Genomic DNA, 25,715 nt, shown 5'->3' with positions numbered 1-25,715 from the left:
AACTATAAAAACTGTTTATCGATAAAAACATCACAATTACTTTTAAATTAATAAAATAACGGGCATATTGTTAATATTAACATTATAATAGTTTTTTATAGGCGGGACAAGAAGCGTTTTGAGACCAGAGTGAGGGCGAAAAACGATCGTTCGTGCAGTCTGCGCGGATGTAGACATGACATATATGTGGAGCCTTTGTCAAACCGGAAACAGTCGACATTAATAAAAACAAACATCCTAAAACTGTAAACATCAGCAAAACAAGTTATTATTACTATTATTATTATTATTATTATTATTATTATTATTATTATTACTATTATTATTATTATTACTATTATTATTATTAATAATAATAATAATAAATAAAAAGGCTCAACCAAAACACAGTGTTTGTTTTTTAAGAAATAAACTGAAAAGGATTTTTAAAATGCTACTACCTCATCCATTCCCTTACACATTTACATTTATATATAATAATATAAATGCCCCACTTGAGGGTAATATGTTTCTGTCCTGTTATGTGTATAACATAATGCAACACCTTTCCCCACCTCGCTCACCCAGCCCTGAGAAAGAGGCTCTCCAAGTGTCCAGTCTTCAATGATTGCAGAAGAAGAGATAATACCAGTAATAAGTCTTTCACATTTAAAAAATGACTACAACATGGTTAAGCCTTCTTGGCTGTCTTTGGCTTTTAATTGGCAAGTTTTATAACTACTGCTAAAACTATAACATATAGTTATAGATTCATCGCGTCAAGTTAGAGTTATTTATATACAGTTGCATGCAAAATCCGCAATTTTCCTGTATTTTATGACTGAGATTCCAAATGCAACATTATAAATGAGAAAGGGAAAAATAACAAGGATGTGTCTGGTGTTCACTACTTCGAATAGTGCTCCTGGAAGAGAAGTTAATTCAGTATAAAAGGAAGATATATCCCTTTTTCCCACTGTGAGGTTCACATTTGTGATTTTGAGTAAAAGGTCCCAATAAGTGTTCGATAGATTGCCATGAAATTTGGTTCAGATATTCAGGATGACTTCAAACAACATTGTTGATCTCCTGACTTTTCATCTGTCGCCATCATTTGGTCAGCATTTTAATTCATCCAGAAACAAAAAAAATCATTTTATTGAGTTTTACAGTTTGGCAGATGACTTAACTTTGCTGTGGCCTCATCATTATTCTAGCAAAATGTGTCAATCAGTGTTTCTCTGGTTTCTTTTGAAAATAAATCACCAAGTTAATGAGAATTTTGGTTCACATTTTCATGACCACACGAGGAAAGAACATATTAATTTGGACCTTTGCACCCAGCGTCATCATCATCATCTCACTTTTATACCGTCAAACAAGCACAATCTCCTCAGTCATTAATCATAAATTGATAAAATCTCTGATACTTTCTCCCAACAGGACGAAACTCATTGGTTTTAGTTACCCCATGACCTTTCACCCCGGTTCCAACCCTCATTACTATTCTGTCGTTATCCAAAAAAAAAAACCCAGTCTGTAAAATTAATGACTAACTGGGGAGGTTGTTCGGCTGACTCACTCTATTGAGCGCTTCCTCTCTATAATTGTCTTTTGATTTCAGATAGTCATTAACACAACATTTTGTCAGAAGTGCACTTTCTCTTGCCTGCGGTCCAACGTTTCTTAAATGAGCTGCTTGACATTTTAATATTCATACCCTGAGAAAAAAAGTACATTTTCTAAATGCCAGCTTCATTTTAGGAGCCACACTAAACGCACACATCATACAAAATATAATGACAAATGCACAGAGAGAAGTTTTGTTTGACATGTTTGCAAAACGTCATTGCACCTGCAGGAGCACCTTTATTAGTTTTCTTGTTTTTTTTTGTTTCATATCCTGCTGTGTGTGTGTGTGTGTGTGTGTGTGTGTGTGTGTGACTCAGTTCAACATGGATGATTCCATCTCCTGAGGCTTGATTCAGCCAGTTCTGGTTATCAAACTTGGCGGGTGTGGAGCTCAGAGTCGGCAGCTCTCCATCACAGACACTTTCCAGAGACTGAAGCCATCAGGCCTGTTTTTAATAATGAGTCCACGCTTGGTGTTTTTTACCTTTAACCACCACAACCAACGTCCTGCATACAAATACTGCAGCTACTGACTCAGAGACACCGATTAATCAAATTACTGGGGAAATTTTTTTATAGTAGATTTATTTTTCTCTCGTGAAACTGAGTAAAACAATTTTTTTTATTTCAGGAGACAAAACAATTTTTGAGTGAAAAAAAAACTGAAAAAAACATTAAGTTTATTTTGGTGTGTGAAACGGAGAGAAAAACATTTCAGGATGATAAAAATGTTTTCCCCAAATTTCTTGGGAAAAAAATGATGAGTGAAAAAAAGAAAAAAAAACTGAGTGAAAAAATGTCAGGAGATTTTTTACAAAAAAAAAAAAAAATTTCAAGAGAATTTTTTTTTGGGTGTGTGAAACGGAGAGAAAAACATTTCAGGATGATAAAAATGTTTTCCTCAAATTTCTTGGTAAAAGAATTTCAAATTTTTTTTCATGGACAAAAAATTCAGGATGATGAACATCTTTTTTAACAAAATTAATATAATTAGTTTTTTTTTGCTTGTGAAACTGAGTAAAACAATTTTTTTTATTTCAGGAGAAGAAAAAAACATTAATTTTATTTTGGTGTGTGAAACGGAGTGAAAAACATTTCAGGATGATAAAAATGTTTCCCCCAAATTTTTTGGTAAAAGAATTTCAGATTTTTTTTCATTTTTTTAAACAAAATTACTGGGGAAAAATTTTATAGGAATTTTTTTTTCGCTCGTGAAACTGAATAAAACTATTTTTTTTATTTCAGGAGAGAAAACAATTTTTGAGTAAAAAAAAAAAAAAAAACTGAGTGAAAATTTTTTTTCAGGAGATGAGTAAAAAAACAACAAAAATTCACAGCGGAAAAGATTTTCAGGAGAATTTTTTTTTGAGAGTTTTTGAAACCAAGTAAAAAAAAACAAAAGTTTTTCAGGAGAAAAAAAAAGTTATTGACTGAGTGAAAAAAAAGCTCATTCGATTTTTTTTTTATTGATTTTTTTTCATGTATGAAACCAAAAAACAAAATCAGGTCCTGAATTCAAAATATTATATTTAGTATCATCCTCATATAGCAAAATTATTGGTTCTGCGTTAAAATGTCCGCTGTGACTGATACATGATTTAGGTTTAAGTGGTGTGCATAAACTACAGGTGAGGAACTTATTTTGAAAGTATATAAAAATGTTAAATTTAATATAATTTATCTTGTCAGTATCGGCCGTGAGACGCAGGTAAACCTCGGTTATCGGGATCAGCTGGAATAAATCTATATGCGTCATAAAAGTCTCATTTTAAGGTAACAAAACACAATGATTCTTAGTTTCAGGTGAATAAAAACATAATTCTGATTATTATTCACTTTCTGCCAGTAGATCCGACAAAACCTTTAATGATATCCTGGCACACAGAATCTAAAACTGCGTATAATGTCTGTGTTATAAAGTCACGACTCTATAGATGAACTAACCTCTGATCTACAGCGATGATTACACAAACACACTGTGCAAAAAGTGCCAAACAAAATAAATTAATGTTGTATTTTCCACCTTCGTCTCTGTGTCATACACAAACCTCCTGGCTCGTAGACGTGCAGCATCTTTGGCCTCAGCGCTGTGGGTCTGACTCATGCTGTTAGCTGCTTGTAATATTAATGATCTCGTTGTGTTGCTGCACTCATTATGACTCTCTCTGGCTAATAGTATCAACTAAATGCCTAAAACGCAGACATAAAACCTAATGTATTTCTGGCTCTGTGAATGCCTTTTGCTTCATTAAACTTGTGTGGGTAGCACTCAGTTTCCTCCGAGTGCCTAATATCATCAAGCATCTGGTTAAAAGCTTCTCAACAGTTGAATTAACCGCAGCAGGAAAGCCTCTGGAAATCGCTATCGTGGCAGGAAGCATTATCTTCTTATTAGCATTCAGGATGGCAACAGAAGGAATCATTAGGACATTAAAATGGGAAATGCTGCGGGGCAGGATTTGCCTCCCACCCATCAGGGTATATTTGCGAGACAACAGCACTCAGTCCAGAAATAAAGCTGCTTTTCAGAACTGAATGGGAGCCAGAGCTGCAGGATGTGGTGAAGTTAGGAGTTCAAACTTCAAAGAAACTTTTCACGACTATCAAATAAATTCACGCTGGTGATGTTGGACTGCAGAGAGCTATAGATCCCAGCCTGGAGGTCACGAGAGGTCACGAGAGAGACGATTAAAGGATCATTTTTTAATGCATTTTTGGGGCGAACTGTCCTTTAACAGGAAAGTAGAAAGCAAATTTTGTATTTCATGTGAGCTGCTGGATACTTTTATCTCTAAGAAAAGAAAAGGTGAGATAATCCTTTATGAATCCTCAGAGGGGAAAGTCAGGTGTCGCAGAGGCACAGCGACAGAAGTAAGAAGAGAAAAATTGGAAGAACATGAAATAAAAACGAGAACATAAATAAAAATAGAAGCTATCAGCAAATACAGAAAATTAACATGCAATTATTATTGTTTTAAAAACAACTGAAGCAAATAATGCGATAAATTCACTGGGGCCAGCAGCTCACATGTGGAAATATTCAGGTATCTTTGGGTTTTAGACTGTTTATTGAACACATTCACACATTTTATAGGACAAATGATAATGAATAATGACAAGATTAATAATCAGTAGAGTCTCATCTCCTGTCATCCAGTACAAAAACACTGTGATGTCTGTCTGTTAAAGTCTCATTTTGAAACGTCTCATTAATTATACAAAAACAGCACAATGTTTCGAGCCCAAGCTGGCTGTTTCTTCGGGTACGGAGGAATGAAAAAAACATTGGCTTGCGGTCCCTGAAAGCATTTTCATTTTAAAAGATGAGGCCTGCAGACTCACGATGTGAACCTGGTGTCAAAGTCATTTTTACACCCACCAGCCAGCCTCAGCAGCCCCCTGCAACTGTGCTGCAGTAGATAAATCTTTCATTCGCTTCCAAAAAAAATGTTGCGTCTGCGTCGGCACAACACGAGTGGGAAAAATGTTTCCACCTATTTGTTCCTTTTCCTGAACATTAGTACATCACAGTCTTCAGAAAACACAGAACTCCTTCTTCTATTTACTGAAATTATGCAGAAGGACTTGAGACAAACATAAATCAATAGAGGCCGCATACATAATCAGTAACCAGCCGACAGGAGGAGCGACATAATGTAATCATCCACCCACTCACTTGACCTCACCTACGTGTGACCTGAAGTAATCACAGTCACTTGTTTCCTCGTGAGTTTATGGTCCCAATCTTTAATTTCAAGTCTTCTTCAACACAGCATGATGTTTATTTTGTACATTAAGGTCCCATTTAGAGTAAAATGGCGTGTGGCTACCTTTTGATTGACTAATCGTTAGTCAGATCCAATCAGGATATCCTCCCCACCTCCAACTCCTCGACCAAATACGGTCACTTCTGGCTCCAAAAAAACAAGATGGCAGCAGCTGTAATGCCAAACTCAAGGCTTCAAAGTTTGCAGGTTTACACTTGGTTGGATTTCTGTTCTGTAATGAGCTCTGATTCTGTATTCAACAACTTCTGAAGTCTAATAAACGGCACTCAGTAGAGCGTATACCTCAGCCATGGCCCAACAGTCCCCCTTTAATTCAATCAAGCCTAATTCAATATCAAATCAAACATATTTAAATCCACTAGATTCAGATTTTTATTATGATCTGTATCAAGTTGTAGTCCCTCATGCCAGCCACCAAATATGCCTGATTTTTTCATCAAGATCCATGCGTTATTCTCAAAAATGTATAAAAAATGCCTCATCTCACGGTGTTAAAGAAAAGGAGAAGGGATCCGTCCCTTTTTCTGCACCCACACTCAAAGTTAACGGGCTCTTTTCTGGGCCGAGAACCATCCTCCATCCAAGTTTCGTGGGAATCTGCTCAGTAGTTTTTGTGTAATCCTGCTGACAAACCAACAAAATTAACCTCGTTGGTGAAAGTAAAACATTTTTAAAGTAGAACCTTCATGCCTCCTTTGTATCAGTCATCTTAAATCTTAAATGCAAATGAGAACAAATATTAATTATGCATTTCATCCATATTTTAAGCTAATGTGAGACTTAATGTCAGACAAAGACACAGCTTTGGTCTCGGACTGAAAGGATTAACAGCACACAGACTTTCTACTGTCAACATCTTCTGCAGAGAACTTGAAAAGAGCTTTGAACGGACCACTGACAGATTTGAAAATAAGACGGATTATTGTTGACAGATGTGAGATAAAGTACTGAAGAGTTTCTCACACTGAAAATGAAAGAAGTCAACAGAACGCCTCAGTATTTACAAAGTCTTTTGTACTTTTTATTCAAGTTTTACCATTTATTTAGGGAAACTGTTAACATTTGTCTTCTCGTCATGAAAATGTACATTTATCAATCTGCATAAAACATCACATGTACAGTACATCAAAATAAATACATCATCTGGTGGGTTGATTGAGCGTGAGGCTCGAAGATCGGTCAGTTAACTAACAGCTACGCTATTCACATCGCAACCTCCACATCTGCAACAACGCATGTTTTTTTTCCTTTTTAACGATCAGCCGGTCCAGACCCGGGAACTCCGAGGGCCGGTCTACGACAGTCATCAATCTAACTACAAGTGAGAAATAAGACCTCAGCACTGCACCGGCCCTAAAGTCATAGATTTACATACCAATTAACTACAGCTAAGGCCAGAGCTGGACCGGCTGGAGTGAAAAAGCCTTGAAGGTGGACTGCAGGCAGGAGGGAGTTCGGGGACAGGAGACAGCTGACGGCCTGCTAACAAGGAAGTGGAAAAAAAGGAAGCTGCTAAACTTTATTTGCTTTCTGTTATTCTCATTTTGTGCCAAGTGATGGTGACTCACGAGTGTGGATGTAAACAAAAACTAAAAAATCGACCTCCGGATGTTTCCCCAAAACTCTTAAAGTTGCAATCCTTAAGATTTCAGTCCTGGTTGAATTAGCGACACCTGGTGACTCTGTGTGTTTATGGGGCTCGGGACGTACTACCGTATATGTGAACAAAGTAGTTCAAAGTCTTTTGTGGCTCTAGAGGAAGCTGCATTTAATCTTACAAACTGCCTCCAGTGATGTCACTCAGTGGCCGAGTTGCATTGTGGGTAATGTAGGCTTCAGGGTTTGAAGAGGAGGAGGAATGTGTGGGTTAAAGAAGGTGATATCTCCGGTTCTGCAGTATTGATTTTGATCAGTTGTTTTTAAACTGTCCATTAATGATTTTCACATTTTGTTCTACGACATAAAATACGTCAGTAAATACCTCACTCGTGAATTTTCTTTTTAAGTGTCTTAAAAAAAGGTTGTTGATAACGAAGTGGCTAACAGCGACTTACTTACTTACAAACTTGCAAACTATAGATTCATTTATAGTGAAGTGTGAAGCTTAGACGTGGTGACGCTGAAGTCATGCGACCGTGATGTAGTTCGTTTACAGCCTAACATTAGCTTTTAGCTTCTAGCGATTGCATTTATGCTTCAAAAACCATAAAAGTGGTGTTCATCTGTGGAGAATATCTTGCTGAACAAAAGGTATAAGGGTCCTCAGAGATCAGGCTGATAGTCGGATAGTCTGTGGCGTTAGTTTTTGCAGCGTGCCCCACTTTTGTGCCGCCTTTGTAAGAAAAGAAAAGGGAAAGCTTGAGGAGCGTTTGCAAATTGGGAGACATTGGCGAGATGTCGAGCAATATCGACGCCCTGCCAGCATCTACCTAATTAGTAAACACTCCCCATACTACGTCGATCCAACGCAACTGCTATTCTTCAGCTTAACGTCACGATTTGATGCTTTCTCCTTGTTTTTCCTCTCCGCCAGTGCAATTTACAACTTTACAAAGAACAATGTGAAAACGCTGCGTTATCGTAACTACAGTTTGCATATCCACTGTCCTTAGTCTCATGGTTTCCTTTTTTGGATGACGAATACAGACTTCTACCACCTGGTGGTAAGGAGAGTTATGTCTTCTCACGCCGGCGCAGAACGTTCAAGTTAGTTAACCAAACAAAAACATGCTGTGCATTTACAAAAGTATTATATACTTAATTTTGAGTGCTGACGATTTGATATCTTGTGCAAGCTAGTTAGTCTTCACGGTGTGTTCAAGTGCAGCTTTTTAGACACAAGAGGCTTCACAACAACTAGTTTTGTCAATGTCAGTTTGGTGTATCATGAACTTTTGCTTGTCACAGAGCTTATTTTCTGCAGTTATCCAGAATTCAATGAAAAAACTAGGGCATCGCTAACTTCCAGGTTGGCCTACAAAAATATGTCATCTCTCATCGCGGCTCTGAGTAAACAGTAAACAGTGAGGATGATGTAAATGATGCCGAGTAAAGAACAGTAAAGCTGGATTACATTCATGCCTCGTCTCCTCAGAAGCTCTCATGCTTGTTAAGACAATTTAAAACCAGCAGAGGAATGGCAGACCCTGCCACTAACTATGAAAACTACCCTATAGAGAGGTAATTACTGAACGTAACCACAAACAGTATCAAAAATTGATTCTGACTTTGTGCAAATCTTAAGGATTATAACTTTAACTTCTGAGACATATTCCAGGATTACTAAAGTTTTTTGACAAGAAAATACTAAAAAGTGCTTCAGTCCTCTCATGCTGTGTCCTGTCCCCTACTCCTTCCCCTTCTCCCCTCCTTAACTTCTTTTTCACACCCAGCATCTCTTTTTCTTAGATGATCTTTGGGTCTTTCCCCTCCGTCCTCCATCTCCCATCATCTCCCAGCGACACTGATCCACTCAGTTTTCAACACTGACTCGTCTACCTCCTCTCCTGCTTCGTGTTTCCTCTCCTGTTTCCGTCACGTCAAAAGGAGGAGAGAACAGGATCGATCACTGCGTCTCATGGCAGAAGGGGCTGGACATCATCTATTTTTGTATTTACATTGCCTCCTCCTGGGCGGAGAAGGAGGGAGGAGAGGATGAAGAATTAGGACGGGGCGGTCGGTCTTGGTTCAGAAATGTCTTTTTTGTGAAGCTTCTCATATCGATACTTCGTATTCACGAGTGTCTTGCTGAAAAGGGAAAGAGAAGATGGAAGAGGCAGCGTTAGCAGTGTGTGTCCAGCCCTCTTTAATGCAGCGGGCAGTAAAAGATTAATGTGATGGGATGTGGAAATTTAAGCGGTTTTAACTGTAGTGGACACTCACTCCTCCTGTCTCGTAGAGCGGGTTGTCAAACTCTGTCTCCACAGTGATCTGTCGGTACGGGTGTGGGTAGATAAGAGGAAGCCTTAAGTTGGAGTGATATCTGCACCTAAAAGGACACGAAGAGAGACAGAAGAAACAAACAACAGTGAAATTTCTGCCACCAGGGGTCGCTCAATCAAAACAAAACAACAGATGTTTCCCGAGTGCTGTGTGGGGAGGGCCGGACTGATTGGAGGAGAGCTCAGAGACTACTTTTTGACTTTTGGGATTAAAAAAGTGGATTTATCTTCACTCCTGTTTATCAACCTGACTGCCGGACTAGGTAATGTTTTAAAGTTTTATTCACGTTATGTTTCGTCTCCTTCCTCACTCTCTGACACGCTACTGGAAGTTATAGCAACAGGCGACCAAATAAAAGGCATCGTTAACTTGAGTTAACTCGTGGATTTCTGTGGCTTGAACATTGAAAGAAATACAGCAAACATAATCATCCCTTGTTTTGGTATTTTAGATTGTATGCCATGTTCAGGTTATAGCCATGGGTCTTGAAAATTGTGTTTATCAGCCATTTTGACAGCCAAACCCAGTATTGGAAGTACTTTTCAGATCATTTCCTTGGAGGAACAGTTCAGCGTTTCAGGAAATACATTTATCCTTTCTTTGATGATACTACTTTGTTGTAAGTATGGTAAATATGAAGCTACAGCCAGCTTAGCTTAGCATAAAGACTGGAAACATGGGGAAATGGTTAGCCTGGCTCCGTGCAAAGGTAAAAAAGATCCACCTACCAGCAAGTCTAAAGGTTATTAACATGTTTTATCTTGTTTGTTTAATACGTACAAAAGCCATGTTTATATCTCTCATGGTAATACAACAGAGGCATGAACTGGAGCCATCATTACCTGAGATTTTAACGAGTAACTTGAGACGAAGACCTTACCGTGTGACGTAGACGTAAGCCCCTCCAAGCAGCACAGACAGCAGAAGAACGAGGATGAAGATGGCCAGCGCTATGTTCCCTCCATCCAGGGTGGAGCCTGCAGTCGCCTCTGCAACTGACAGGACGACACACGAATAGAACGAGGTTAATTGAAAGCACATTGTTATGAAGAGAACGAATAAAACCTCCGTCAGTGGGTGGCTCAGCAAACGTATTTGAACGCCACAGGTAAACAAATGAACACAAACAGGTGGACGGACGAACAAATACGGTGGGAGTGAACTTGGCAGGCAGATGTTTGCTGATGCAGGCAGAGCAGACAGAGAGGTGAAGCGCTTTTTTTTTATTCTTTGGTTTGTTTGAGTCTAGAAAACAAACTGTGTGGTGTTTTTTTTGTTTTTTTTTAGCCCACAGCATCAGATCACACCGACATACACAGATAGACTCACCTTCCAAAGCATGGTTGTCAAAGCAGTCATGGTTGGCTGCAAGACATCATTCTGTCAGTCAGTGCATACGGAAATCGACATCACACTCCACACTGTGGAGTTTGTATTCTTAACAAGGCTGCTTTGGACTGACTGTTCGCTAACCCCCCACCGCCTCTCGCTGTTGCTACACCTGTCGGGGGTTTCTGTTCTCCCGTGAGGCATCTTGGGTAACGTTTGCGTGAGTGGAAACTTCCCAAAGCCCAATAAAGAAACAGGACAGAACCACTAACGTTAGCTTTAGCTCTGTTAGCTTCCACACTGTACAACACTGGTCGTGCTAGTTGTGAACAGTTTCTTTTCTAATGATACGCTAACTGGCCTTAGATGAAACGCCAGTGTAGGATGTAGGCTGGTTAGCTGGATTTGCTAACATGTTCTCATGTTAGATCATTTTTAAAGTCACGACGAAGTTAAAATCATTGTTTAAATGTTTTTATCACACGTCTTGCTCCATATCTCGCCAGTATCAGGCACAACAGTGTCAAAAAAGACGTTTTGGAGGTATTTCTAATGATTATTTCAGAGTTAGTAACTTCCTGGAAACACAAGTGTGATGACTCATCCTGCACTTGGGGGCATATATTAATTATTATCTTTATTTTATGCTGTATAAAGAGGAACGCTGCCAGAGCGGATTGCTGCTCAACACAACTTTATAACTTTATTCAGTGATTTGGATGAAACTGGGTCATCTTTTATGGAGAAAAAATGCTGTTTGGAGCTGCTCTGGTGGGCGCGGCGTGACGTACATGCCGCGGTATTGACCGCTGCATGTTTTGACAGAAAACACGTAACTATGCTGAAGCAAATACCACTCGATTAGCCGATTCATGGGGACATTAAAGTCACGAGAAATGGATTTCGTGTTTCGAAAATGTTTGCTGGAGTTATAAAGCTAACGTTGGCTTAAAATCTAGAAGCTTCCACACAGTAGACGCGCTAGTTGTCTTTCTTTTTTTATACATAACCTGTAACCCCCAAAATAAATGTAGTTAATTATGGATATGCTTCAAAGTAATGCTAGGTTACCACTGTGGGTAGTAAACACTTCAACTAACGTTTCAAACTCAGGTTCGAGAAGACGAACACAATGTTTAAATCAGTTCCTTACATCTTTGTGCTTGTGTTTTCGCCTTGCTAAGCTACGATTGGACAATCGCTGTTTGGGAAGAGGGGCTTAGCGAACAGTCATTAGCATGCATAGATGCATGATCAATCTGTATCAACAAGCATGGGGCAAATAAGTCAAATAAGTCTAAGAACATTGTGTTCATGCACAAATCCAAAGGTCAAGAGAAACAAGGGAGCGTTTCATTCCACACATACATAAAACACCCAAATTCTGCAGAAGCCTCACCCCTGCAGAGTGGAAGTGGGCCGCTCCAGAACGACGGGTTTCCTAGGATGCATTTAATCGCGACTTCTCCGATGAGCTCGTAACCTTGGTAACAGACAAAGGTGAGTGATTCACCGGGCAGGTAAAGCCTCTTGGACAGGATCTGGTAGCCGTTGTCAGGGAGACCGGGGTTTTCACAGGAAACAGACTCCTCGGCTAGAAAGAAAGAGGAAGAAAAAAAAAAAAGAAGAGAAAACTGACGGATCCTGTTGAGTTTCTCGACACGAACGAGAGGGTTTTTTTTTTTGCGTCAGAGCTCGACTGACAAATTTGACAGGCTCTGGCTGAGGTGACATGACTCATGGATAATCTCCACCCCCTCCTCCAGGTGGCTGAGGGCTGATTGGTACGGTGCATTAGCATTGCATTTACATATCAAACACTTTACACACATTAATATCCCTGAAAACACACACATGCACGCACACACAAACACACACACATCGTCAGTCATAAGATGAAAATGCAGGAGATGAAGCATCGTCTCTGGCATGCAGAGACGCTGTGATCTGTGTCAGCAGAGGAAGGAGAGAGCCAGGCCTTTTTTTAAATTTTTTTTTATCTTTTTGCAAAAAATATCACACAAACCCACTCATGTTAGATCGCACAGCCACAGGGAATGAGCCTCTCATCTTCAGTTAACTGCCATGTGCAACTGTCTATAATGATGACAGGTTTCTGAAATCAAAGGGGCTGACAAATTACCAGTAAACCACAGGAACCCCTTCAGCCCAGAAGTTTGATAAAATAACTCAGAGCTTTTCACTGGGTGGTAAAAAGCAACTTAAACTCTCGTGTTTTGTGCTCTTTCTGCCCCGGAAACTGTAAATACTTCTTCTCTCTGACACTCACAAACACAGTGGGGGAGTCGAGACGTCCACACAGGGGTCCCCGGCTCTCGACCGTAGCAGGTGATGGTGGCGCCGCCCTGCAGGATGAAGCCGGGGTTGCAGCTGTACTGGATGGTCGTCCCCACCAGGAGTTTGGGGTCGGACAGAGACCGGGTGGAGTGCTCCACGTGACCGGGATCTGAACAGTACATGACTGTGAATAAAGGAAAAAAAGGTGGATAATATGAATCAAACCGATTCAGTTTACTCAGTGCTGCACAGAATAAGGGAGGATTTCAGCTGTTAGTTTGCAAACAGGATCTTTATCCAACTAAATTGGCCGCAGCGAGCTGTGTGAGTGGGACTCGAGCCCTGAATGATTTGGTGAACGATCATTGAGTTCACCGAAAAACTGCTTTTTATATAACTAATTCACTCTCTTCTAGCTCCTGACAGATCTGCATCGTCACAGCCTCTCGCTCTGTTCTGTTTTACTGTCTCCTTATATCTGGCACACTTGATGCCTCTTCGTTATGATGTTTTCTTTTTTATTGCTAATTATCTTGTGTGGCCTGCCCTCTTCCAGGTCACCACGGTGGAGTAGTGATGCCTCGGCCTGCTCAGTCGTCCTCCCGGATCCACACACTTCACATATGTTATATAATTACAGATATTCTGACAATGCAACTTGTAAAGTGTGATTTTGTTGTTCTTTTCTGTACATGCAACATCTACTGCATGTCTGACTGCATGTCTGTCCGTCCTGGGAGAGGGATCCCTCCTGAGGTTTCTTCCATCTCTTTGGTTGTTTTTCTAAATTTGGAAAGTTTTTCCTCACTTGAATCGAGGGTCTAAGGACAGCGGGTGTGGTAAAGCCCACTGAGGCGATGTGATTGTGATTTTGGGCTATATATATAAAATTGATTTGCTTTTTTTAGTTTCTATCAACTCCTCTGAAAACTGTCTGACTCTTTAGCTGCTAAACGCTCCACTGTGTTCACCAGCTAGTCTCTAATATCAGTAAAACAACACTAAATATAACTTTTTTTACTAGAGCCAGGATTTTAGACATACTGAGGTCCTGCCCCGCACCTCGATCCATCCATAGAGAACATTTTGACTATAATACATTTGACTATAGTATAAATCTGTGCATTTCTCTGCAATTTGACAGAACCAATCATCTCTTAGGAAATAATATCTGGACTCAAATTCTGACAGAAGAAGAAGAAGATAAGTAACAAATATGGCCAATTTTGACTTAAATGTAATGAATTTATTTCTTTGCTAAAAAGAACTTATTGACACTGATAACACTTTATAATAACACAGTACACAGTATTTATTAAACATTATGAACATCAGTTGCAACTTTCCAGGAAACAATTGCTAATAAATGGTTTATAAAGCATTATAAATATATATAAATATATATATATCAAGATATCAAAGACCCAGAAAGAAATACCGAGGACATGACCTCAATGGTAGCTACGACCCTACGTGGTACTGAATGCAACCGTAAAGTTGTCGAGACATTTCGGACAAAAGTGTTGACGCTAAAGTTCTGCAGGTTTTGGTCGGTGAAGACGCTGCTGGAGCTTCTTGATGATGTTTCAGCTCTCATCCAAGAGGCTTTTCACTTCTGGGAGGGAAGAAGCCTCTTGGATTAGAGGTGAAACATCCAGTTGCCTTTGTGTCGCACTTAAATATTCTGCACGCCTCACAAACGAGCACAAATCATCTTGTGGTCAACATTCATACGGTATTTCAGCGAAACATGGTCGCACACACCAGCATAGATTAACAGTAGATGTTTAAATATGATTAGTACTGACTCTTTTCACAGAAGGGGGGCTGTGAGCTCCAGGAGAGGTCTAACTGACAGGTGAGGGTCTCTCGTCCCACCAGGTCATATCCAGGGTCGCACTGGTAGGTGATCCGAGCCCCTCGCACCAGCGCAATGTGGGACGTCGTCTTCCAGCCGTTCTGGATCTCGGGCAGGTCTGGACAGGAGTCATTTCGGGACACCTCTGAGAAAAGAAAGAGAGAAAGACAAGAGAAAGGTTGATGAATGGCTGCGTTACGGCGGTGTTATTGCTTGTGGCCCGGCTTTCGGTACAGGGGATGTTTTTGCTCGTTCACAGCGGCCCTGCGGGGTCAGGACGAGAGCAGGATAAACAACACTACGTCTGATTTAGACATGATACTGGCACGTAGTCTCTGTGAGGAGGAATCCATCTCCTGAAAGATTGATGGACTTATTGTACGATCACTTGACCGCGTGACAGAATGATGGATTTCATCTGTGCTGGACAGTTTTCAAATATCATCTCCGCAGCGTACAAGGACAGTTTGCCTCTGAAGCTGCCGTGTGGACGAGCCAGTCGGTTTAATTCAGACTCCCACTGAAACAGAAGATTATTACAGGCTGTCAGCTATCGCTCACAGTTGTTTTGATCTGCCACGAGAAAGAAATGTTTTGTCTTTATGTAGGCGACTGTAAGAGAGATGATTCTTCATATGATAAAATGTTTTTTTTACTTCTATTCCCAAGATCAAGAATATGGCTGCAACTAACGATTGTTTTCATTACCGACTGATCTGATGATTATTTTCAAGACGTATCGATTGAACATTTTGTCTGTAAAATGTAAAAACAAATTAAAAATGCTCATCACTATTTCTGCTTTCTGTCTTCAAATTGCTTCTTTTGTCCAAAAACCCACAAATGACAAATAAAAGCAGCAAATCGTCACATTTAAGAGGCTGGAACCGGAAAACGTTTGACATTTTTGCTCGATCATCAGAATATTTGGCAATTAATTTACTTTCAGTCGACTAACTGATTGATCAGGTAATAGTTGCAGGTCTCAATCGAGGTTTTCAGTTATTTCTGAATGTTTTATTGTCACAGAGCGATGACACTGCTACTATTACTTTTATATTTTTCTCTATATTTCAGCCCTGAGGAGCAAGTGAGGACGGTATTTTTACTAGTGCTCCATTTTCTAAAACTGATCTAATTTGTTTTCTTTCCTGTGTTTATGACTAGATAAGTGGTGGAACATTTTCCAGGATAATCTTTCTAAGTTCCTTAATTAGTTAATTCACTGATTCACACATTTAAAAAAATCTCCTGACATGTTTTGTATTACTTTCATGTGAATAAACTCAGTATTCATTTAAAAAAAAATGTTTCTCCTGCCAGATTTTCTTTTAACACTACAGTATCTTTTCCTGAAATAGTTTTTTCTCCTATAATTTCTTTTCATAAAAAGTTTTCCTCCTGACGAGAAAGAAAAAGAAAAAGAACAAACACACTCGGTTTTCTCCTGAAACATAGTGTCTTCTCACTTTCCCCTCAGGGCTTCTGTAATATTCACTATTAACTATTTTACTCACACACACACACTTGGTTGACTTAATACGCCTTTACAAAGATGATGACTAACATGATTGCAGACAGTTTGCTAATATTTGAGCTCTTTTCTTGTCAGAATCTTTGTTATCACTCAGTTAAAAACATACAAAGGACGGATGTGTTTCATCTGTTGGAAACATCGTCTCCATGAGACCTCACACACCAACGTGATCTGATCACTGACTGAGAAGCAGCGTGAAGCTCAGACCAAAAAGTCTCTTGATCGTTCTGAAGATGCTTTTGAATCAAGAATTCCTCTGATCTTGGATTAAAAAGTGTCCAGCTCAAACTTTCTTCATGTTATCTCTGACGTCTTAAAGTCAATCCAGCTTTAAAATTCAGAGCTCCCAGTCAAATGTAATAAAATCCACAGCGGTGAGAGTGAAGCAGCTCTCCCTTCAGACTGATCACAGCTAAAGTCTGAAGTTTTGTCAGTAAAATTAAAAAAGTCTCAGTTCTTTTTATCTTCATTTCCACAAATAAAATTAAAGCACTAAATGGCCTCAGGCATAAATACAACATGCGGTCCTCACCTGTGGAACGAGCGTCCTGAACACCTGACACCTGCTGAAACTGTCAGCTCATTTAAATCACATCTTAAAACATGACTGTCATCTGACTTTAAGATAATCAGATTCATAACTTCTTCTTAAAGGTGCAATATGTAAGAAGCATATCACCAGAGTGACCGCTAACTGCTGCTAACTGTAGCTGCTGTTTGCTACTAAGCTTAATGCAGCTAGCGGTTACATTAACTGAGTCTGTCCGGACAGCGAGCTCGGAGCACTTGGGGAGTGATGTTTACTATCAGACTATCACCTCTTGAGGTACAATGTGGCTAGGGGCTAACTGGTTAGCATGCTAACTTCAATAAGGCCCTGTCCACATGTACACAGGTATTTCTTAAAATAAAGCTTTTTTTTATTTTTTGGCCTTCTGTACACGTAAACAGCGTTTCAGGTCACTGAAAACAGAGCGTTTGCAAAAGTCCTGCCAGGGTGAAGATATTCAGAAATGCCGTTTTCAGTGTTTATGTGTAGACAGTAAAAACCGGGGTTTTTGGCTCGTCTCCTTTGTTTAGCAGGCTTCTGATTGGCCATCGTGGCCTTACGGTAGAGGTTATAACGCCACCTGTTGCTCTGGCGTGCGCTTGACAGCCTTTTATTTGTTTGCTTTTTTTTATCGTCTTTTAAGTGCAATTTTAACATTTTCTTAATGTTTTAACATCTTATTTAATCACTTTTAATGTCTCTTTACAGCACCGTTACCTGCCTTGTGTCTGAACGGTGCTGTAAATAAACCTGCCTTACCTAAAGCATATAAGCATATTTAATTTGAAAATGAAATAAATCTGCAGAAACTGTTAGAAAGATGTGAGTTTAGCAGAACCTCTGCAGCTGCTCCTCGTCTCTGCTGCAGGCTAGAGTAGCTGCTACTAGCATAAAACACCACCAATCTCCAACACTGTCGAGCTGCATCGTGGGTAATGTAGTCACCAGGAAGAAGAGCACGTGCTGAATATATAAGAACCGATTTCTTTATGTTAATGAAGGGAAAGGCTGAATGTTTTGTACATGGACACAATACTGCGGCTGAATCAAATCAGCTGAAGATTTCTGTTAAGTGCCTTCACAGTCGGTTTGTTTGTTGTTGCTCTGTGGATTCTTACATCTCATGTGTATAATAAGCTCGAATAAAGGACGAACAAAACAAAACCGGACCAGTAGAAAAAGAAACTACGGAACATTAACACAAATGTATAATATTTAAAGACATAAAAAAAAAATCATTACCCGCCCGCAGAGATGTATAAACAAGTCGGCTCGCGTCGGGACGAGAGCGTGTGTCTGCATATGTATATTTAATGATTGATCGGGCAGCGGACAGTATTGCATTACACTGTACAATATAATAGGCCTACAGGGATTTGTAAGTCGAAGGATCCTGAATCAATTATTCATTCTCTATTGACTTGGTTCTCCTTCTGTGTGCAGCCTGAATGTGTGTGGCGGGTAATTTATTCTGAGCGCAAACACGCGCACACACATATAATCAAAGAGAGTAGCCTACGTATTCATGCTGTGTCTACTTGATTTACTCCTCTGGGAAGCGTGTGTGTGCTCGCGGTGTCGGGCGGTTGACAAGTAAATTGGACCGCGTGTGTCTCGGTGCGGTTCTAAATTGGAGTCAGGTGTTGGATATGGGAAAACACTGCAGATGACTGTGTGTAAAAGGAGGAAGTGAGCTTATTTGGCTGCTTGTTAAACTCTGGGCTTGTGTGTAGATCACAGCCATTGTGAGAGGGTGAAACAAATAGGATGTGATTGAATAAGGGCAGAGGGAAATGAAAGCAAAGACAAATAGAGATGAGGAGGAGAGAAAAGGGGAGATGAAAAATGGAGTCGGCAGGCTGAGGAGGAAAGGCTAAGACAAAATGAAGGGCAAAGTTAACATTTCCAGATCTAGTTAGCGGATGAGACAGCTTTTATTTTATATCTTTCTTGCAAAGCAAAAAACAAATCCTGAGAAAAAGACCAAAACAACAACGTGTCTCTCAACTCGTCTCTGACTTCCTGTCTGTGGCTCTCTGCTTCTGTGTTTCCGACTGAAGATTGCAAATCTTTAAAAACATCTCAGAAATATGTAGTTGCATCTGTTCAAAGAGAAAAAAGTTGAGTAATGAACTAAAACAGCTGCTCATTGTAGTTTTTATCAAGCAAACCAGAGGAAATAGTGTCAGGGACTATTTTCAGGCAGGGATCAATACGCATATCTGAGGGAGCGCAGAGTGATGAGGCGAAGTGGAAAAACAAAGTGAGAGACTGAATCCAACCGGGAACTTTATTGTTTTTAGACTATCAGGGCGGCTGTGGCTCAGGAGGCGGAGCGGGTCATCCACTAATCGGAAGGTCTGTGGTTCGATCCCCGGCTGCATGTCTCAAGTACTCTTGAGCAAGATACTGAACCCCAACTTGCTCCTGTTGAGAAGGTCGGCACCTTCTCATCAGGAGCAAGTTGTGTGTCTGCTTCTGCCAGCAGGCCATCATGAAAAGAAATAAGTTATTTAAACTACAGGGGAGACTTCATGTTCAGTGCAATAAGGTGGAAAACAATATGATTGTTGGCATATTGGATATCGAGAAAAGTCCAATAACGTGTATCCTGAGGAAGAAGACATATCAGACCACAGTACTTATACTAAATATTGTGAAATAGCTTTGAACTCTCACCCATGTAGTTGATGATGAAGCCCTCGCCCTTGCCGAAGACGAGCCCGGCTGGATCTGAGTGGAAGGTGACGGTCAGATCAGGGGTGGTGGAGGAGAGCTTGAAGGGGCTGCTTCCTCCGACGTAGCGCCCCAGGATACGAGTCGTGACCTCATCGCCGTCGGTGATGGTCAACATGTCGCTGTCGCTGATGTTCAGTCTGAGGACGTGAGAGGAACGGAGTCAGAGAGAGAGAAGTATAGCCGGTGGTATCAGCTCAGGACAAGTCCCGATGACTCAGAGCGAGTCATGTCGACAGCCGACTGTGTGGGAGACGCCGTGACCTCAAAGGCTAAATGCTGCATTCATCCGCAGGCCAAGTGTTTAACAGTCTGTAAACACAGTGGTGTTTTTATTGCCCCTGAGACGTTTGTTTCACCACAACGCACAGACTTTCTTAAACATGCAGCGAGCAAACGTTCAGAATATTGAAATATCTGTGAATGTGATGTGACATAAATCCAGCGAGTGACTGAAGTATGTAATTGGATTGCAGAGAGTGTAGTTAAACATGTCAAACCCATTTCATACCACAGGAGAAAATGTAACGTAACATGAATACAAATTAATTTTAAAGGATACGGCTGGTGATATTGAAACCTCGGTTTTACCTCCAGTTATTTTACTTATTTACAGTATATGTTTTGTACTTGTTTTGGAGTAATCCTATATATTATTTTGGACGGTTGCAGAGTTAAAGTCATTATTGATATTGCTTCAGTAGTTACCTTTTCAATATAATGTACAGCCCTATTAAAATGAATGTTTATGAGTAAAATAGTTTGACATTTTGAGATGTATGCCTCTTCCTTGTCTTTCTGAGATTTAGTATCAAGATTGATGCCACTCTCATGTCTCAACGGTAAAAATGACGCTACAGCTAGCAGCCAGTTAGCTTAGCATAACATAAAGACTGGATGCAGGCGGAAACAGCTAGCCTGGATCCGTCTAAATGAAAAAAGATCCACCTAACAACACCTCTGAAGCTCATCAATGAACATGTTATAGCTTATTTGTTTATAACTGAAATGTAAAAACAAAGAAGTTGTGGTTTTGTGGGCATTTATGTGCAGGAAGTCCCTCCTCCTGGCTACAAGGCTAAACAACAGGTATTGACGAGAACAGTTATTTAAAAAAATAAAATAATGATATTGTGTTAATAATGTAACATCATGTTGATAATCCAGCGGCTCTTAAATCACCACAACACAGGAGATCCGGGTAATTTCATACCCGGGAAGTTGAGCTTTTTTGGCTTCATGCATTACTGGGGCTCCACCTCCAACGCTGTGTCCAGGTTACTTGATACGTCCATGAGCACTACGATGTATGGCTACGACTCAATGATTTGTTTTTGCAGCACAAAATCACGTCACATCCAACAGAAGAGACAAAACACCCGACAAGAGTTAGCTCGCCAGTGTGGGAGGTTTTTTGGATTCTGTCAAAAAAGTCTCCCTCCAGGTTAACTTTAAGGCAGCGTCAGGGAAATGAGAGAGAGCCAGGGATTCATGTCAGCTCTTGTGGACAATAAAACGATAAAAGGAAGTCACTGTACGTCACAGTGGTTAGTTGTCAGCTTGTGACCATCTCACACACAAACTCTCTGTCTCCTGCTGCCTGCAACTGATTTTGTTTCAGTTGACTTTTCACTATTTATTAAGTGCAATTGTTCTTCAGTACAGTTCTGCCTTACACTCATATTACAAGTGTTATTGATTTGACAAAGAAGAGCTTTAAGTTAAAGATGAATTTGACTGCAGCATTTTCTAAAATGTATTTTGGCCACAAATTGTTCAAAGGAAAATCTGATATCATGAAATATTTCAATCATAGGGCTCTTATAGACTTTTTGAAATGTTACTGACTGCATGGATCAAATACAGAGAGTCATATCTGGGTTGTGACGCGCAGAAAAATATTCTCAGCTGGTCCTTTTCTAATGATTGTGCGAGGAGTGCTTCACATGATATCGCTGGCTCTTTTGAGATCTTCTCTGGGTGATTTGCAGAAAACTTCCAGACTGCATTGATTATTATTATTATTATTATCTACAAACAGAGAAAAAACCCATCAGAATAATTTGAAAGATGCATGAGTTGAATAAAACTTCCACACATATATCAGCTTTGAATTTACCAATCTAAATTCAGATGGAAGCTTCTGAGACACGACTGCGGAGGATAGACGAGTAGATTCGATCCAAGCCACGGTGTCCAGCTCTGAAGTGAGCCAGTCAAAATTACAGAGTCCAGATACGATCAGAATAGTTGGATTTAATCTGCAGTTGCAGTCTTATCAGCAGCTTTTTGAATCTAATGATTCAGTACGAGCAGGGAGAGGGAAATATCAATAGGGACATGCAGACGGGGGGTCGGACCGCTCACTGAGCCTCCACACCCAGAACTCCCTGCATACATTTTTAATGATAACATTTGGATCTCGGTCGGGGCCAAACTTTGCATCAGAGCTGAATTTTTGATGTTTACGAGTCCGACTGTGTTGCTGTGTTTTCTCACAGTTGAACATCGAGCAGCACCCGTTTGTCCTCCCCGACGTGTATCCTCCAGCTGCAGTCCTCGCCCTCGCCGTACCACTCCGGCCAGTTTGGAGACAGAATCACGCCTCCCGGACCAGTTAGGTCACCTCCGCACTGTGCTGCAGAGAGAAAGGAGGACAGGTTAAAGGAGCAGTTTGGCCAAAAATGAACATCCAGTCCCCGTCCATACTTCAGTTGTTTAGCTGCAACGCTGTTTTGCTGTGAAGCTCCAGAAATGATGATGGGAAAAGGTACATCATCATGTCCGTACTGCAACAAATTGGTGGGTAATTAAGTCAGTGAAGTCGGGTGAAGTCGCTACCCCAAGTGGACTCTCTGCGGGTTCACCAAAAATAAGTCTGAAAGTCTGCAAGAGCCTGAAAGTCCAACATTTAAGGCCACGACAGCCTGTTCGATGCCAGAGCGGCGAAACCCGGGGATAAAAAGCCGCCCAGCACTGACTGCTGCTCGTAAAGCTTAACTGCTTTGAGCTCCCGGTCATAATGAAAGGAGACGGAGATGAGAGTGTCAACATTTTTTATCACCTCAGAGCTTCTCTCCTCTGGATTTTGGCAGCTGGACAGCCGGAGGTAGTAAAAACATCCTTCTGACAGTGTGACATCACCTGTACTGAAATGTATTCTGCTGTTGTGACTGTGCTGCTGACTCAACCAGCTCATATTTCAGTGATGGATCTGTTTGCTGTAGTAAGACATTTTTGGCGCCTTACTACGACTTCTTTTTTTACTGCTGGGCGACATTTTTGGGAAATGAAACTCACAAAAAGACCAGAACAGGAAGACGAAACGAGTGATTTGCGTCAAGTTCAGCTCACCGAAAAAAGTGAGAGAGGTTTGAGATAAAAAATACAGGTCTTGTCGTCTGCTTCCTGCCCTCAGTGTTACCTTTGCACAGCGGTTCTGTGTCATTCCAGTATGGATCCCTCGCACTGATGCACTCGATGACAGGGGGCCCTTGTTCTAGAGAGTGTCCCGGGTCACAAGTGAACTGGACCACAGCTCCGACGCCGTACAACGGGTCGGAGGTCGTGAAGTTTCCGTTCTGGAGGTAAGGCTCGTAGCAGTGGCCTCGCTCGAAAGCTGCAGGAGGAAAATGAGTGAAACAAGTACACAAATTAATAAGAAAAATGCATCTTGTTAAAATCGCACCATGCAGCTTTTTCAACAGAAATTTTTTATATCTTTCTCTTTGTGATGTTTTCCCATAAATAGAAGCCAAGATGTTTAGTGGCTCGTCCCTCAAAAGAGCCGTAATCACACATTGTTTATAAATCTTGTCACCACTCGCAGATGATGATTCCTCGGATTCTTTCTCTCTTTACTGATGAGGATAAACATGTTGGAAGGGATATTTCCATCCCTTCCTCAATCTGACATTGCCAGAAACTGTGAAAGCTTTAGCTCAGATTACGTTGGACAACCAGCCCACTTGTGGCGATCCGAGCCAGAATCAGCTTGGCAGAGCGCGATGTAAGCAGAAACACTGAGCCTTGCAATCCCTCTCTTATTTGTTTACATAATTACACTGTAATTATAGAAATAGAACAATAATGTTTTAAATGATGCTGCAGAAAATACATGTGTTATTTTTGAGCACGATCAGATCGGCAGCAGCAGCTTCTGTACCTTCGTAGCGGATATTGAATCCTGTGTTGTGGTTCGGCTGGTCGGTGATGAACTGGATCCTGACAGCCGGACCCTCACTGATCACCCCCTCAAAAGGTATCTGTCCGCCCCGCCCCGAGTCGAACAGCACCACAGAGCCAGCGTCTAATCCGCTCCACAACACCAGCCTGCAGGGATGGGGAGACTGTTAGCGACCCAACAGAACATACTCATGTTTCCAGGAGCTGCAATAAACTGAAAGCCTTTCTAGGACAATGCAAATGAAAGACATGATGACATATCCCTGGAGAACACTGAGACAAATATGTTGCGACACTCTTACCTGTCAGTGGGTCCTAAGGCCAGCCTCTCCAGGTGGAGGTGCAGCCGCTGGTCCTTTGGTGCCTCCAGGGACCAGGAGCAGGAACGGTCCTGGGTGGCGTTCGGCCCGTGGTGGGGCGAAGGAGACAGCACCCTGCCTACTGTCGCATTCTTCACTGTGCCTCCACAAAGAGCTGCAGAGAAAAGGTCGATGCAGTAAACTGTTATTTATTCAAAGGCACAATGTGATCGGTCCTGAACAAACACGTGTGTGTGAAGAGTAGTTTGTTCTGGGTTGTTGATTCTATGTAAAGCTATTAGTATACTCAGAGAAGGAATGTAACTAAGTATATTTACTGAAGTGCAAGGAAATGTGTTGCCTAACATCTTTTTTCCCAGCCACCAGCACTCACCCCTGCAGGTGGGCACCTTGCCGCTCCACACTGGCAGTGAGGCGTTGATGCAGGTGAGCTGCGTCTCGCCCTCCAGGTGGTAACCCATGTGACAGTGGAAGCGGGCGGTGCCTCCAGGGAGCAGGTCGAGCACGGACACCTCCCCGAAGTGAGGCCTCTTCGGTAGTGAACAGCTCAGCCTGAAGACTGTGGATGGAGAGAGAAACCAGGGGAGGAAGTGACTGTATGAATATCAGGACGGTCACTGAGCATCAAATACACATTATCAATTCTATTTCTAATGTTTTCAGAGCTGTACACCTCCGCTTCTGCTCCACAGAGGTCTAGAAGACTAAAACTACTTTAACTACTGCAGTTATGGTTTGCAAAACACATAAAAAAGAATTTTAAAGAAAAAAATTCAATAAAAAGAAGCAGTTAAAGGTGTAATTTGTAAGAAATAGCCCGAAATCAAAGGTAGCTCCAAACATAAGCTGGGCAGCATAAATGCTAACAGCTGCTCACTATACTCTTTGCTGAAGCTAAACTAGCTTCTGTTAGCAAGTAGCTCAGTTAGCCATAGAGCTAAGTTGCCCTATTAGCTAAGTCTGTCCACACCACAACGTCTGAGACTGACAGAACAGAAGTCCGTTTGAAGACAGCGGGTACAGTACAGAGGTGATTTACAGCGGTTCTGACCAGGACTTTGACTTTAGGGATGAGAAGACACGGCGGGTGGGGAAAATGGCATGTAGAGTCGGAAGATTTTCACGTCTTACTCTGTGAACTGAGGATTAATGTCGACCAAACCAGAGGTGATTGAGAAAGGACAAGAAACGACTGTTTGGGTGAGTTATTTTTAGTTTATGTCGAGTTTGTGCGTGTTTTACGATGAGCCAACGAGGCGATTAAGCTCGTCTTAGTTTGATAAAATAGAAAAACTTAAATTCAGACAATGTACGGTTGTATTTTTTCTGTTATTAAGGAAAATATGTGTAAAAATATTCACTTAATTTGGCTTTAAAGCTTCTAAATTTGCACTTGAGGTCAGTGTTTTCGTTTCTAATCCCTGCTGAAGGTCACCTGATAACTCACACAGGTACATTTTAATTAAATCCTGTGAATAATATTAATAATAATAATAATAATAATAATAAGCTTTGTAAGCTGTGAGCGAAACATTCCTGGTGTATTTATGCTGTCTTCATC

General features: G+C 40.9%; 1 protein-coding gene across 1 annotated transcript in view; it reads right to left on the bottom strand.

Annotated features, from left to right (window-relative positions):
* Positions 1-6,423: 6,423 nt before the first annotated feature.
* Positions 6,424-25,715, bottom strand: part of sez6l (seizure related 6 homolog (mouse)-like) — a 71,887-nt gene continuing 52,595 nt past the window's right edge. The window contains exons 5-16 of the mRNA XM_073478354.1: positions 24,528-24,713; positions 24,137-24,308; positions 23,815-23,981; positions 23,074-23,268; positions 22,149-22,287; positions 19,593-19,789; positions 14,777-14,971; positions 12,961-13,152; positions 12,070-12,264; positions 10,222-10,336; positions 9,282-9,387; positions 6,424-9,146 (exon numbers count right to left, since the gene is read on the bottom strand). Coding sequence (XP_073334455.1) covers positions 9,114-9,146; positions 9,282-9,387; positions 10,222-10,336; positions 12,070-12,264; positions 12,961-13,152; positions 14,777-14,971; positions 19,593-19,789; positions 22,149-22,287; positions 23,074-23,268; positions 23,815-23,981; positions 24,137-24,308; positions 24,528-24,713 — 1,892 coding nt within the window. The 3' untranslated portion in view covers positions 6,424-9,113. The remainder of the gene's footprint in view (positions 9,147-9,281; positions 9,388-10,221; positions 10,337-12,069; positions 12,265-12,960; positions 13,153-14,776; positions 14,972-19,592; positions 19,790-22,148; positions 22,288-23,073; positions 23,269-23,814; positions 23,982-24,136; positions 24,309-24,527; positions 24,714-25,715) is intronic.

Source organism: Pagrus major, chromosome 12 (assembly GCF_040436345.1).
Source record: "Pagrus major chromosome 12, Pma_NU_1.0".
In the NCBI taxonomy this organism is placed as follows: Eukaryota; Metazoa; Chordata; class Actinopteri; order Spariformes; family Sparidae; genus Pagrus; species Pagrus major.
This window is presented reverse-complemented; position numbering and strand designations above follow the sequence as displayed.